At 32.5% G+C, this 12682-nt stretch overlaps 1 protein-coding gene across 1 annotated transcript in view; it reads right to left on the bottom strand.

Annotated features, from left to right (window-relative positions):
• LOC145248039 (complement receptor type 2-like) overlaps nt 1-11801 on the bottom strand; it is a 137916-nt gene extending 126115 nt beyond the window's left edge. The window contains exon 1 of the mRNA XM_080109769.1: nt 11264-11801. Within this exon, the coding sequence (XP_079965895.1) occupies nt 11264-11345 (82 nt within the window). The 5' untranslated portion in view covers nt 11346-11801. The remainder of the gene's footprint in view (nt 1-11263) is intronic.
• Between the last annotated feature and the right edge of the window lie 881 nt (nt 11802-12682).

Below are 12682 nucleotides of genomic sequence, written 5' to 3'. Positions count from 1 at the left end.
TAGTCTTGAATACCATTTCTTGATTGTTACAGTCCGTTTTGTTGAGACACTTGTAGTCTGTCTAAACTGTACGAACGAACTCCACTAAACCAAGATGGCCGACTCCTATTTATATCACCACAAGCAAGGGAGGTAACCATGTAACTGAAGCAAGGGAGGTAACCAATGTCTACATTAACATTGCTGCTGTCCTCAAGTGAATAATTTATTTCTGATTTAACAAGTCCCTTAGAAGCTCAGACGAAGCTCCTGCCTTGGTCAAACAATCAGAGACCTGATCACAACCCTTGATCCATTCTATCTGTATCTCTCCTCTACTCTTCATTTCCTTCAGCCTTGCTACATCTATTCTCAATCGTCGATCGCTTACCAGATTGTTGGAATTCAATGTCTCCACAAGTGATGCATTATCTGTCTTGCAGAGAACGTCTGGCAATTTAGATAACTGAAATACCTCTTGTATCATAACCGCAGTCAAAACACCAGCATCAGCTCCCTCATTCAGAGCAAGAGTCTCTGAGGCCAATGGGCTTTTTGTCACTCTGTCCAATTTCTTTGACGCCCAACACATGGGGGCCATTTTGTCAGTACTTCCTCCAATAAAGACAACAAAACCACCCTGTGAAGATCCATCTTCCAGACTGGCATAAGAGGCATCAGTATAACACAAAATGTGTAAATCTGAGGGCTTTCCCAATTTTGGAAATGTTATAGAACCCTTCTTGGATTTCAATTTTGATAAGGCTTTATTCGCCTCAAATAAGGCTTTTACTTTGGGATGCTTTCCAGTGTTGCTCATTTTACACACATCAAAAGCTATATCAGGGCGTGTTTGAGTTGAAACCCACATCATCTGACCTGCAAGTCTCTTCAACTCATGCTTTTCTTCTTCATTCAGTTCATCATTTTTCCTCAGTATCCTCCCTTTGCTTATTTCTATTGGAGATATGGAAGATACATATAGATCTTGTTCTACAGTGATCCCATTTTCCTGTTGATTAACATTCAGTCCAACATATTTGAATGTTCCACTTTCATGAGATCCCACCTTAAATTTTTCTTTCAATGTTGCAATCACATCCCTTTCAAACTCTGTGTTTCCACAGAAAACAAAATCATCCACGTGCATAGCAAGAATTCCAGTTGATACAAACTTGATCCTCGTTTTCATCCTCAGGTTCTATATTGATCCAATGACTATATTTGCCAGTTGATTTAGGCTGTACTGACATAACCTTTCCTTTCTTCCACTCCCCACTTCCATTTATTTTATAAGTTATGGTCTTATTTCGGCCAGGTTTTTCAGTCTTATCTCTTAAACTGGTAGAACTATCAACAACTTCTTCTCTGTCTATATCTTCACTTTCTACCACTTGATTCTGCAACTCCTCCTCCTCAACTGAAAGGTATTCATTCTTCCCTTCTGTAGTGTTTCCCAGCATTTCAGCTTTTTTTGTTCTTTTTTCGTTGTTTTTATTCACTTTCATCAATTGGCACGGATGCATCCTATAAAATGCTCCGCCATGTCTGATTAAGACAAACTGGCCTTCTCTGCCTAACACTTTTGCTGGACCACGCCATCCTTTAAAACCCTGCCTCCGATAATAGATTTGGTCTCCGGTAGCATAATCTTCATCAGCATAAGTTCTGACATTAGACCTGAGAGCTCTCCTAATTCTCTCACTGGACTCAGCTTCCAAAAAGTTTCTCCTTGCACTATGGAGAGCATTTAAATTTTTTCTCACCATGTCACTTGTAGTAGAGGACTCCATAGCAGGTAACTGGTCTGTCAGAATTGAGGGTGTATTTACATTGAAACCGAATACAAGTTCATTTGGACTGTGTCCAGAGTAATTGAGGAGGGCATTTTTTGCACAAATAGCCCATGCCAAGGCAATTTCAGGTTCACACTTCTCATCGTCAATTGTTTTTTTCATTGCCTCAGCAACTATCAAATTATGACGTTCTACAGTACCGTTGCTGAATGGACTTTCTGCGGCAGTAGTACAGGTCTCTATGTTGAGTTTTTCATTCATCTGTCTATAGTGTTCGTTGTTGAATTCACCCCCATTATCACTCAGAAAACGAACAGGAGATCCGAAATAGGTAATCCACATCATAAAGATGTTTTTGATGATCTCCTCCTTCTTCTTTGTTTTGATCAATGTTGCCGCTGAATACCTGGTAGCGGCATCAATGAGATGTAGTATCCACACCTCATTGTGGATGAACTCTTTCAAATCCATGCAAACTGTGTGATTAAATCTATTGCCAAGAGGCAATCCCACAACCAGTCGCAGTGGAGCTTTCTTAAATCTAAGGCAAATTTGACAGTTTTCACAAACCTCCTTAATCGCCTTTATAAATTCCTTGTCATTGAATTTGCCACTTTTTTTAACCAAGGAAACAAGTTTTTCCTTCGAGGCATGAGCAAACTGTCGATGAAGTTTTTCTGCTTTTTTTTTTTTTTGTACAGCTTGTCTGTAGCACTAGACAGATCGGATATCGGATATGGCAACTTCGAACAAACAACCTCCATTGTTGGAGGGGGAGGATGTTTACGAGAACTGGAAACAAGACGTTGAAATGTGGTCGTTGTTCACGGATCTTTCTGAGGAAAAAAAAGGGCCAGCAGTGTTTTTGACGCTACCACCGAATATTAGAGAATGTGTCCGTGAATTGCCAACAAGTGACATCGGCGGACGAGATGGCTTGAAGATCTTAATAAAGAAACTGGATGACATATATTTAAAGGATAAACACACGCGCGCTTACATGACTTTTAAGGAATTTTACACTTATAAAAGATCGTCAGGTACCAGTATAAATGACTTTCTTGTTCGTTATGAGTTTTTGTACCAAAGATTAAAAAAATTCTACATTATTCTACCGGAAGGAGTGCAAGCTTTTCTTGTTTTGAACGCGGTTAACATATCGGAAGAGAACGAAAAATTAGCGCGGACAACGTGTTCTGTTTTGACGTATCAAAACATGAAGGAATCGATAAAGAAAGTATTTGGTGACATTTATCGTGATGAAAATGTACCGGCAGTGAAATCAGAGCCCGAAATCGTCAACTATAATTATTCTAAACCGGGTAACAACAAAAGGCGTTTTCGTCGAGGACAATCTAATCCATGTGACCGAAGTGGAAACGTGTTGTTGTGTTACAAATGTCAGTCTCCGAACCATCTAATTAGAGAGTGTCCTAGAAATACGCCCAGGTTTACAGAAGCGACAGAACAAATACACATTACGTTGTTCATTCAAGAAAATATTTATTTGAACAGTACAAATGAAAAAATCTCAAATCTTGTAAAGGAAACATTTGGAATGGCAGTCTTGGATTCTGCTTGTACTCACACACTGGCTGGCGAAGTGTGGCTTGATGTTTATTTAGATACTTTAAATGAAAGTGACCTGCAACTAGTGAAGTATACGAACTCAGACCGGAGTTTTTGTTTTGGTGATGGAGTGGCTGTCACAGCAATTAAAGTTGCTAAATTTCCGGTTACACTCGGAGGTATAAGAGTTTATATCGAAGCAGATATTGTGAAAAACGACTTGCCTCTTCTATTAAGTCACAAATCAATGAAGACAGCAGGAATAGTGCTAGATTTCCGGAAAGATATGTGCTGGATTTTTGATAAATGTATTGAACTAAAGACCACAACTTCAGGGCACTATTGTCTCCCCTTAACAAATAAGTTGTTGGATCATAGTGGTACTAAGAACATTGTATTACATGTTCAGAATTTTGGTCAGTGTTCTTTCACAGAAAAAAAAAAAAGCAGAAAAACTTCATCGACAGTTTGCTCATGCATCGAAGGAAAAACTTGTTTCCTTGGTTAAAAAAAGTGGCAAATTCAATGACAAGGAATTTATAAAGGCGATTGAGGAGGTTTGTGAAAACTGTCAAATTTGCCTTAGATTTAAAAAAGCTCCACTGCGACCGGTTGTGGGATTGCCTCTTGGCATGCAGCGCATAGACATGTAAAATGATATGGCTGACAAAATATGATTAAATCTCTCTCCGTGTCTTGCCCTCCCACACTGTCCAGTGATTTGATCCAGTTGAATAAACCTCCTCTAGTTTCCATGAGTTCTGTTTAGACTTAGTCCTTTGGAAATTATAAATAAGGAGCTTTGATTTCGAGATAACAAGTCTCAGTCTGGAAGGATTACTAAAAAGCATATATAAGAAGAACAACAAGTATGAAGGTATGACACAAGGCTGAAAAGGTGACAAATGATGTTATTTTTCTTCAAATCAAACTTATCGTATGGTAAATAGTTGTGCAATATCATGATCGATTTCTTGTAAAAAATGATCGTGCTTACAATGCTTTGCAAAAATTTGATTTGCAGATTAAAGCTTTTAAATCAATTAACAATCACTGGTTCCTCATTGTAAGACAGTGACAATAAGAACTTGTCGCTCTACTACAGCTCAAAGAAATTTTCCCTCTCCCTCTGTCTACCTAACATCAAACGATATTTCCATGAACAACTTCTTTTGAAGAACTTCCTATCTATGGTAAACATTACTAGAAGATTACTTCCCTGGAGACTACAACATGGCTATCTTCAAAACTAATGTCAATGAGCACTTGTTAATAACCTTTCTCACAAGTCATCAATTTTTATTCATTCCATTCATTATTATCAATCCTCTTATAATATTTTTCACCATTCAACTTAAAATCTATCCATATCATTAACCCTTATACTTGAGTGGTTTTTAGCCTTAATAAGTAAAAGAAAACATGATGAGATGTGATTTTTATGAATTTAGAATCAGATGAATATGTATCGAAAGTGCATCAAATATTAATAAATTGACAATATTTCCGAACTGATGACCGACTATGATAAAAAAGCCAAAACATTGTAAAAAAAAAAAAAAAAAAATAGCAGCAATCACGGTATAATTAGATTGATTCACCATTCTCATTAAGCGGTGTAGAGCATGACCAGTAACAGATGGTTGACTATTTAGGAATGCTAAATGCTGTATGTCATCTTCCCCTGACCACATATACATGTCATTAGGAACCGTTTATAAATTTGATATTCTTTGTAAACTTATTCCTTTGGAGGAAGCCAGCATAGCCTGACTAAAGCTAAATACCACAGCAGGTTTTACTGGTTCATTTTTATTTTAATCATGATGAGGACAACAGTCTAAAACATAGAAATATTTTCGAAATCTTTTACATGAAAATCTTTTAGATGAAAAGCTATTAGATGAGAATCTTTTAGATGAAAATCTTTTAGATGAAAAGCTTTTAGATGAAAAGCTTTTAGATGAAAATCTTTTACATGAAAATCTTTTAGATGAAAATCTTTTAGATGAAAATCTTTTAGATGAAAAGCTTTTAGATGAAAAGCTTTTAGATGAAAAGCTTTTAGATGAAAATCTTTTAGATGAAAATCTTTTAGATGAAAAGCTTTTAGATGAAAAGCTTTTAGATGAAAAGCTTTTAGATGAAAAGCTTTTAGATGAAAATCTTTTACATGAAAATCTTTTAGATGAAAATCTTTTAGATGAAAATCTTTTAGATGAAAATCTTTTACATGAAAATCTTTTACATGAGAATCTTTTAGATGAAAATCTTTTAGATGAAAAGCTTTTAGATGAAAATCTTTTACATGAAAATCTTTTAGATGAAAATCTTTTACATGAAAATCTTTTAGATGAAAATCTTTTAGATGAAAATCTTTTACATGAAAATCTTTTAGATGAAAATCTTTTAGATGAAAATCTTTTAGATGAAAAGCTTTTAGATGAAAATCTTTTACATGAAAATCTTTTAGATGAAAATCTTTTAGATGAAAAGCTTTTAGATGAAAATCTTTTAGATGAAAATCTTTTAGATGAAAATCTTTTAGATGAAAATCTTTTAGATGAAAAGCTTTTAGATGAAAATCTTTTAGATGAAAATCTTTTAGATGAAAATCTTTTACATGAAAATCTTTTAGATGAAAATCTTTTACATGAAAATCTTTTAGATGAAAAGCTTTTAGATGAAAATCTTTTACATGAAAATCTTTTACATGAAAATCTTTTAGATGAAAATCTTTTAGATGAAAAGCTTTTAGATGAAAATCTTTTAGATGAAAAGCTATTAGATGAAAATCTTTTAGATGAAAAGCTTTTAGATGAAAATCTTTTAGATGAAAATCTGCAATTTGGTTAATTTAGTTTTTTTAGACAACTAGCCTTTAGTTGTTATTTTCATAATGTTTGTAATCGCCAACCTTTTTCAGGTGCATCTTTTTGAATCTGGTACAACAGATGCTTTCTGCATCAACACTGCGCTAAGTATCAATCATTTTAAAATTACAGTTTTCTGAAGGTTACAGGTTTAATCTTCATCGCAGGCAATAATAACTATATAACATGGCTATGGCTAGTGGAATGAGAACAATATACCCCCTGGCAAAGTGTTCAGTTCAAAATTTCATATAGATTCTTGAGTGAAGTGTGATGATGTATGGAAGTGAAACATGGCTAGTGAGAACAGAGGACATGCATTGAGAAATGATATTATAATGATACAGGGTATGTGTAATGTGAGTCAAAGACAAACTTAGAGGAATATTAAATCTGTTAAATGTAGAGATGTGTGTAAAGCAAGAAACATTGTTGGTATAGTCACGTTGAAAGAATGAATTAGAATGCTTGGATTAACAGATATTAAAAAAAAGTTGATGCAGCAGAGTCGGTTGACAGGGAGAGGGCAAGAAAAGTATGGGAAGAAGTGATAAGGATGGGCTTTCTTTTTCTTTTTATATGGAAGTCGCTGTAGTCAAGGCATGAAGTCACTTGATGTATAGAGATTAAGGAATCTCAATAAGGAAGAAAGACTGAAAAACAGAAGATGTTCCTTGACCTTAATCTCAGTAAGGAAAATGTTCCACAACCTGTGAAAGAAACTACTAGAATAGGAAGATAATAATATGAGGTATCGAAACAGCAAATTGTTGAAGACCTGGAGCAAAGAGAGCATGGAACAAATCCTGAAGAACACATGCCATAACAGTACTTATAGAAGAGAGAAGATATGTTTGTGAGAGAGAGGGGGCAGAGAAGAAGGAAGGGTAGGAGGGTCAACTAAATTGCAGATACATTTCTGAACCATATCAAGAACCCTCAAATGGGACGGAGAGCTGTTCTCTACTTACCATATAAATACTTGTCAGCTAAAAATGTTTTAAAATAAATTTCCCCATTTATTTTGAGTTTTATTTATTATGAGAGCAGTTGTCTATGCAGTGGCGAGAAAAAAGCGGATAAATAAAGACCTAACCAAAGATAACTTGGTTTAGAAATCAATTTCTAAAAACTGTCCAACACCTGCCAGCATGTAAAATGATGATGATGATGATGATGATAATGATGATGCACTTAAAACCAAAATGAGAATTGTAATCTATATATTAATACGATAGCATGTGTGTTATTTTCTGTGCCACTCTTATTTCCGGGTCGTTTAATTGTTATGTACTTCCATTTCTTGTAATAAATAATTTTACCAAGAATTCTTCATAAGTTTTAGTTTCGGTTTCGTTTATAGCTGATGGAAGTCAAGTTATTTAATTTTTTTATAAATAATTTTACTAAGAATTCTTTATAATTTTGGTTTCAGTTTCGATTATAGTTGATGGCACTTAAGTTATCTATTTTTTTTATAAATGATTTTACCAAGAATTCCTCATAAGTTTTGGTTTCGGTTTCAATTAATGCTAACGCCATTCCAATAATCTATTTTTTTTTTAAATAACTTTACTAAGAATTCTTCATAAGATTTTTCGGTTTCGATTATAACTTAAGGAACTAAAGTTATATATATATATATATATATATATATATATATATATATATATATATATATATATATATATATATATATATATATATATATATATATTCATAAGTTTGAGATTCGGTTTCAATTCAAGCTGATGAACCCAAATCATATAGATATATTTTTTATTTTTTATAATATATAAAAATCGATAGAACATTAATTCTATAATAATGTATACGAAATCTGCAAGATTTAAAATATCATATTAAAGCATATTTTACGACCTGGCTTCGCCAGGCATCCCTGCTATCTTGGATAAATACTTTTGCAGTTTTAACAAAATAGGTAAAATAATATCAGAGCGTCTCCATTTACGCTGAACATCTACAGAATGCCAATATCAATATTTTACATATGAATGAGTCCCCTGTGGAATTTCCACAGGTCCTGCTAGTCTGAATAATTCAAATAAAACAATGGAAAAATCTCTAAACTATTTGATAAAGAATTTCTAACAAAGAATTAAGTGTTAAGTATTTGACGATATTTCTGATTCAGTTTCTGTTGTTATTCACCAAAATGGGGACCAGGGTTTTCTGAAAATCATCTTAATGTAACATTATGGTTTTCAAGGATTTATTTACCCTTCATTATTTTTTTAACTGATACACACAAAAACATTCATATTATTTGGATTCTTTCGACTACTGTTCTCATCTTGAGTGTTATTTTCACAATGTTTCAGCCAATGTAAGCTCCGATCTTCCTCAGGTATACGTTGTCAAACTACAGAATATTTCTGTAAAACTCGAGAATCTTCTTGGAATTTTAAACAGAATCCTTTATTTAACCCACGGAAGTAACATGCTCTTGTTTCGTCAGCCATGTCTTAAGTAATTTGCAATTGTATTCGCCAACACTGAGGATTGAACCCTAAACCTTCAGAAGAAGGTCATCCACGATTGAATTTTACGAAGTACATTATCTGTTGTGCCACACAGAACCCATGGCATAACGGATAAGGTACTTGGTAAAAACTTAGAATATAATTGCAAATTACTTAGGATTTCTATCGGCCATGACTGACAGAATAAGGGCATGCTAATCCTCTGGATTAACTAAAGGATTCTGCTTGAAATTCCATGCACATTTCCGAGTGAAAGCTTCCCGAGTTCAACATGAAACACATGAAGGAGATCAGAGGTGAGATTGGTTGAAACGTTGTGAAAATAACTCTCAAAATAAGAACAGTAGTCCAAATAATCCAAATAATATGAATTATCAATCCTCATCTAAAAAATTTAGATACACAAAAACTATTGTCAAATTTTAGCAAAATGTTTGGTTTTTTTTTTTTTTTTATCCATTTTGACTTCATTTCTACTGAGTTTTTGTTTTAAAGATTTGTTCTTGCAAAAACGCCATTACTTCTTGGTCAATCTAAAATGTTGAAGATACATAAACCAATGAATATATTTCATAATTCAACATCTAATTCCTTAATTTTCTTTTTTTTTATTTGAAAAAAAAAATTAGTTCTTTTATATGATAGGGGCACCTTTGAATTTAATTCAAGTTGCAGCATAAAAGCTTCAAATCTACTTTCAGAGGGTTATAATAGAAAAGACATACGAGCCATTTTGTATACATTAATAATAGATTTAAATGGCTGACATGTGCTTTCTATTATGATGCATAACAATTAAAAACTTGCAAAGTTAAAAAATTTAAACAAATGCAGAATTTTTATGAAATTTAACAAATTTGATGCAACGATGAACAATGTTAGAAAGATCATTTTTAACTTAATTTCATAATTCATTCAAACATGGTTGCCAACAATGAAACGCTTTAGATAAAGATGAGGATTGATAATTTAGATTATTAGGACTCCTATTCTCATCTTAGATATTATATCCACAACGTTTTGGCCGATGCAGCTTTCAATACTCCCCAGGAATATCTTTTCAAACTCAAGAATCTTGGTCGAACTTGGAAATCTCTATGTAATTTCCCACCCGTCTGCAATGGATAAAAGTCTTAAGTAACAATCAGTTCTAAGAGATAATCTTTTAGGGTTGGAGGTTTCATCTTCATTACAGGGAAGAATGAAATAAATTCCTGATCATTACTAAGAGAATGAAAACTTTCTACCCTAAGCAATGATTGAATAGAAGGTTCAGTTCAAATATTCGAAAAATGTATTTGAGGAAAGTTGGGTGTTGTATTGGCCAAAACGTGAGAATAATATCCAAAATAAAGATAGTAGTCCGAATGATCGAAATAATGCAATAAAGATCATGTCTAGAAAGTTAAACTGACATTTATAATTTTATTTCCGAACCAAAAATACAATTTAGACTAATTCGTTACTTTTTTCAAAACTAATCAATGTGTTACTTTCGCTTTCATCACAAAAAATCAGGGAATTAGTTAATTTTAATTAACTTTTCAATCTATATAAAATTAGCTAATTTTAATTAACTTTTCAATCTATATAAAATATGTGTAAATTAGTTCAATGTTTATATTTTTTGTTTTTGAATGTACATGATTCACTACTAAACTGATAACCGATCATTATGGATTTTTGAACCAAAAGTGTCCAATTGTGAGTTATATTTAGTTTAGTTTTGTGCAAAAAACGAGTAAAAAAAGAGGGGGTAGAAACCCTTTATAAGAATTCAGATATTACCAATTTTTGTGAAATTTTAACAATAGGTATCAAGCATCAATTAATAAATAGTTTCTTTATAGTATTTGAAAGGGTTTCAGAGTGGCATAATATGAGCCCAGCTTCTAATTTGAAAATTCAAATATTTCAGATTTGCATTGAAATTGATCAATAGTCATTAAATACCAATTAAGCGAGATTCATTAAATTTTAATCTTTTTCTTTAAGATTTAAATTTTAGATATTTTCTAGAATCAAAATCATGTAATGGATTTTGATCAAAATTAAAATAAGGATCCTATACATATTTTGATTTTAATCTTCTTAAAAAGGTGCAAAACTGTTCTGTTTGGAGAATTATTTTTATTCTTCTAGTATTAGATAACAAAATGAAAGAAATTTTCAAAAAATTGGTAAAATATTTTCAAAAGATTTTCGAAAATTTTCAAAAGATTGGCAAAAAAAAAAAAAAATTTCCAAAGATTAGCTAAAATTTTAGAAACATTGGCAAAATTTAATTTGGAGCAAAATTAACACAATATGCCCAATAAAATTTCTTTTAATATATTATTATGTTTTTACTGACAATGTTTTCTATAAAGAAACAAGGGATAAAACTAAGGAGGTCTTCAGATATCTACTGAAAGTACCTTTTCTAGTGACTCACAGGAAAATTGGACAAATTCATAATTCAAATATGATATTAAAATTTTGAAAAAGAACAAAAAAATTTGTGTTTTCAAATATAACAATGAAAGAAGGAATTGCTACTTACCATTTAAATTCGGTGCTGCCATACTCCCAAGAATTAATAAAACTCCAAAGAAAAGGAAAGGCAAACCGTAACAAGAAGTCATTCTTTAATTCTTCCAGATTTCAGAGAAAATAACTTTTTGGAGAAAAGAGAGAAAATTAATTATTTTCAAAGGTCCAATTTAAAAAAAATTTTTTTATTGAAAACAAAGAATTTTTTGTGAAATGTTGATGTTTTTTTCCTTTGCTTTCCGTATTTGTTCTCATTCCATTTTAGGAAACTTTTGATTCTGTTCTGTGTTAAACAATTTTGGAGTAAAAAATGGCAAAGAACAATCCCTGGTGTACGCGCACGTTTCTCTCGTTTTCTCTTTCTCTGGTTGCCAACCAGTGGGGTTTGATTTTATGCTTGACACAGGTTGACGGGTGGGGACTGAAGGATGGGGGTGGTGGATTTGCTTGTTTTTATCAATCGTCATTCACCAAGAACGACAACAGTTAAGAAAGAAGACATATTAGTTTACATTTCCTTTCCACTTGGTAAAATTCACTTCCACAAAAAAACACTTCTCAGATTTGCGTTTCCTTTTTCCTTCTTAAAATATTCTTTTTTTCTTTTTAGTTGCAAAATTAATTAAATTGTGGGGGGGGGCAATTGACATTGGACAATGGTCAGTGGCTCAAGGATTCTTGTTACATCACGAAATTTGGACCAATTGAAATGGGGAAGGATTTAGAGAATTTTCTCTTCAGGATAAATGTTTAGTTTTATACAATAATAAAATTGTGTGTTTTTATGTATGTGTTTCTTGTCTCTATGTGACTTACACATTTTTATTTTTATTATTATTTACAATTAATCGATTATTTATTATTTATAAAGGAAGATTTAATCTGGACAGAATAGGGAGATGCATTCAAAGAAGGAGGCTTTGATGGTACGACCACATTAAAAGAATGAGTTCTTAGATTGGGTGACTTGTTTGTAGATGCTTGGGAAATCTCTACCTTATACATGTTCAAATACAAACAATTACAAATGAAATAAAGAAACAACATGAAAACAATCATGTTTGAAAATCATTTATTTCTCGCAAACTCAACATGGCTCACTTTGAGAGTGTGTCCATAAAAATATATGTACATATTTTATAATGTATACAATTCTGAAAAGAATGTGTAAAAGTGTGTGTGTGTGGAAGCCGAGTGAAATTTTCAGACTTTCTGAAGATTATGGTACTATTCTATGGTTAAAATTTTATGACAATTGGTAAAAAAGAACCTATATTTTCAAACCAATGAAATATGGCCAAATTTGCCTATATTTGTATATATAGTGTCCTGGCAAGCCAGCTTTAGTTTTGCTGCTTTGGGATAACTTTTACTTAGGGTCTTTTTGCTTGATTGTCTCCCCTATGGCTTTGCCAGGCCACTAATATAT

Source organism: Euprymna scolopes, chromosome 26, assembly GCF_053919585.1.
Source record: "Euprymna scolopes isolate OS-2025 chromosome 26, ASM5391958v1, whole genome shotgun sequence".
NCBI lineage: Eukaryota > Metazoa > Mollusca > Cephalopoda > Sepiida > Sepiolidae > Euprymna > Euprymna scolopes.
This window is presented reverse-complemented; position numbering and strand designations above follow the sequence as displayed.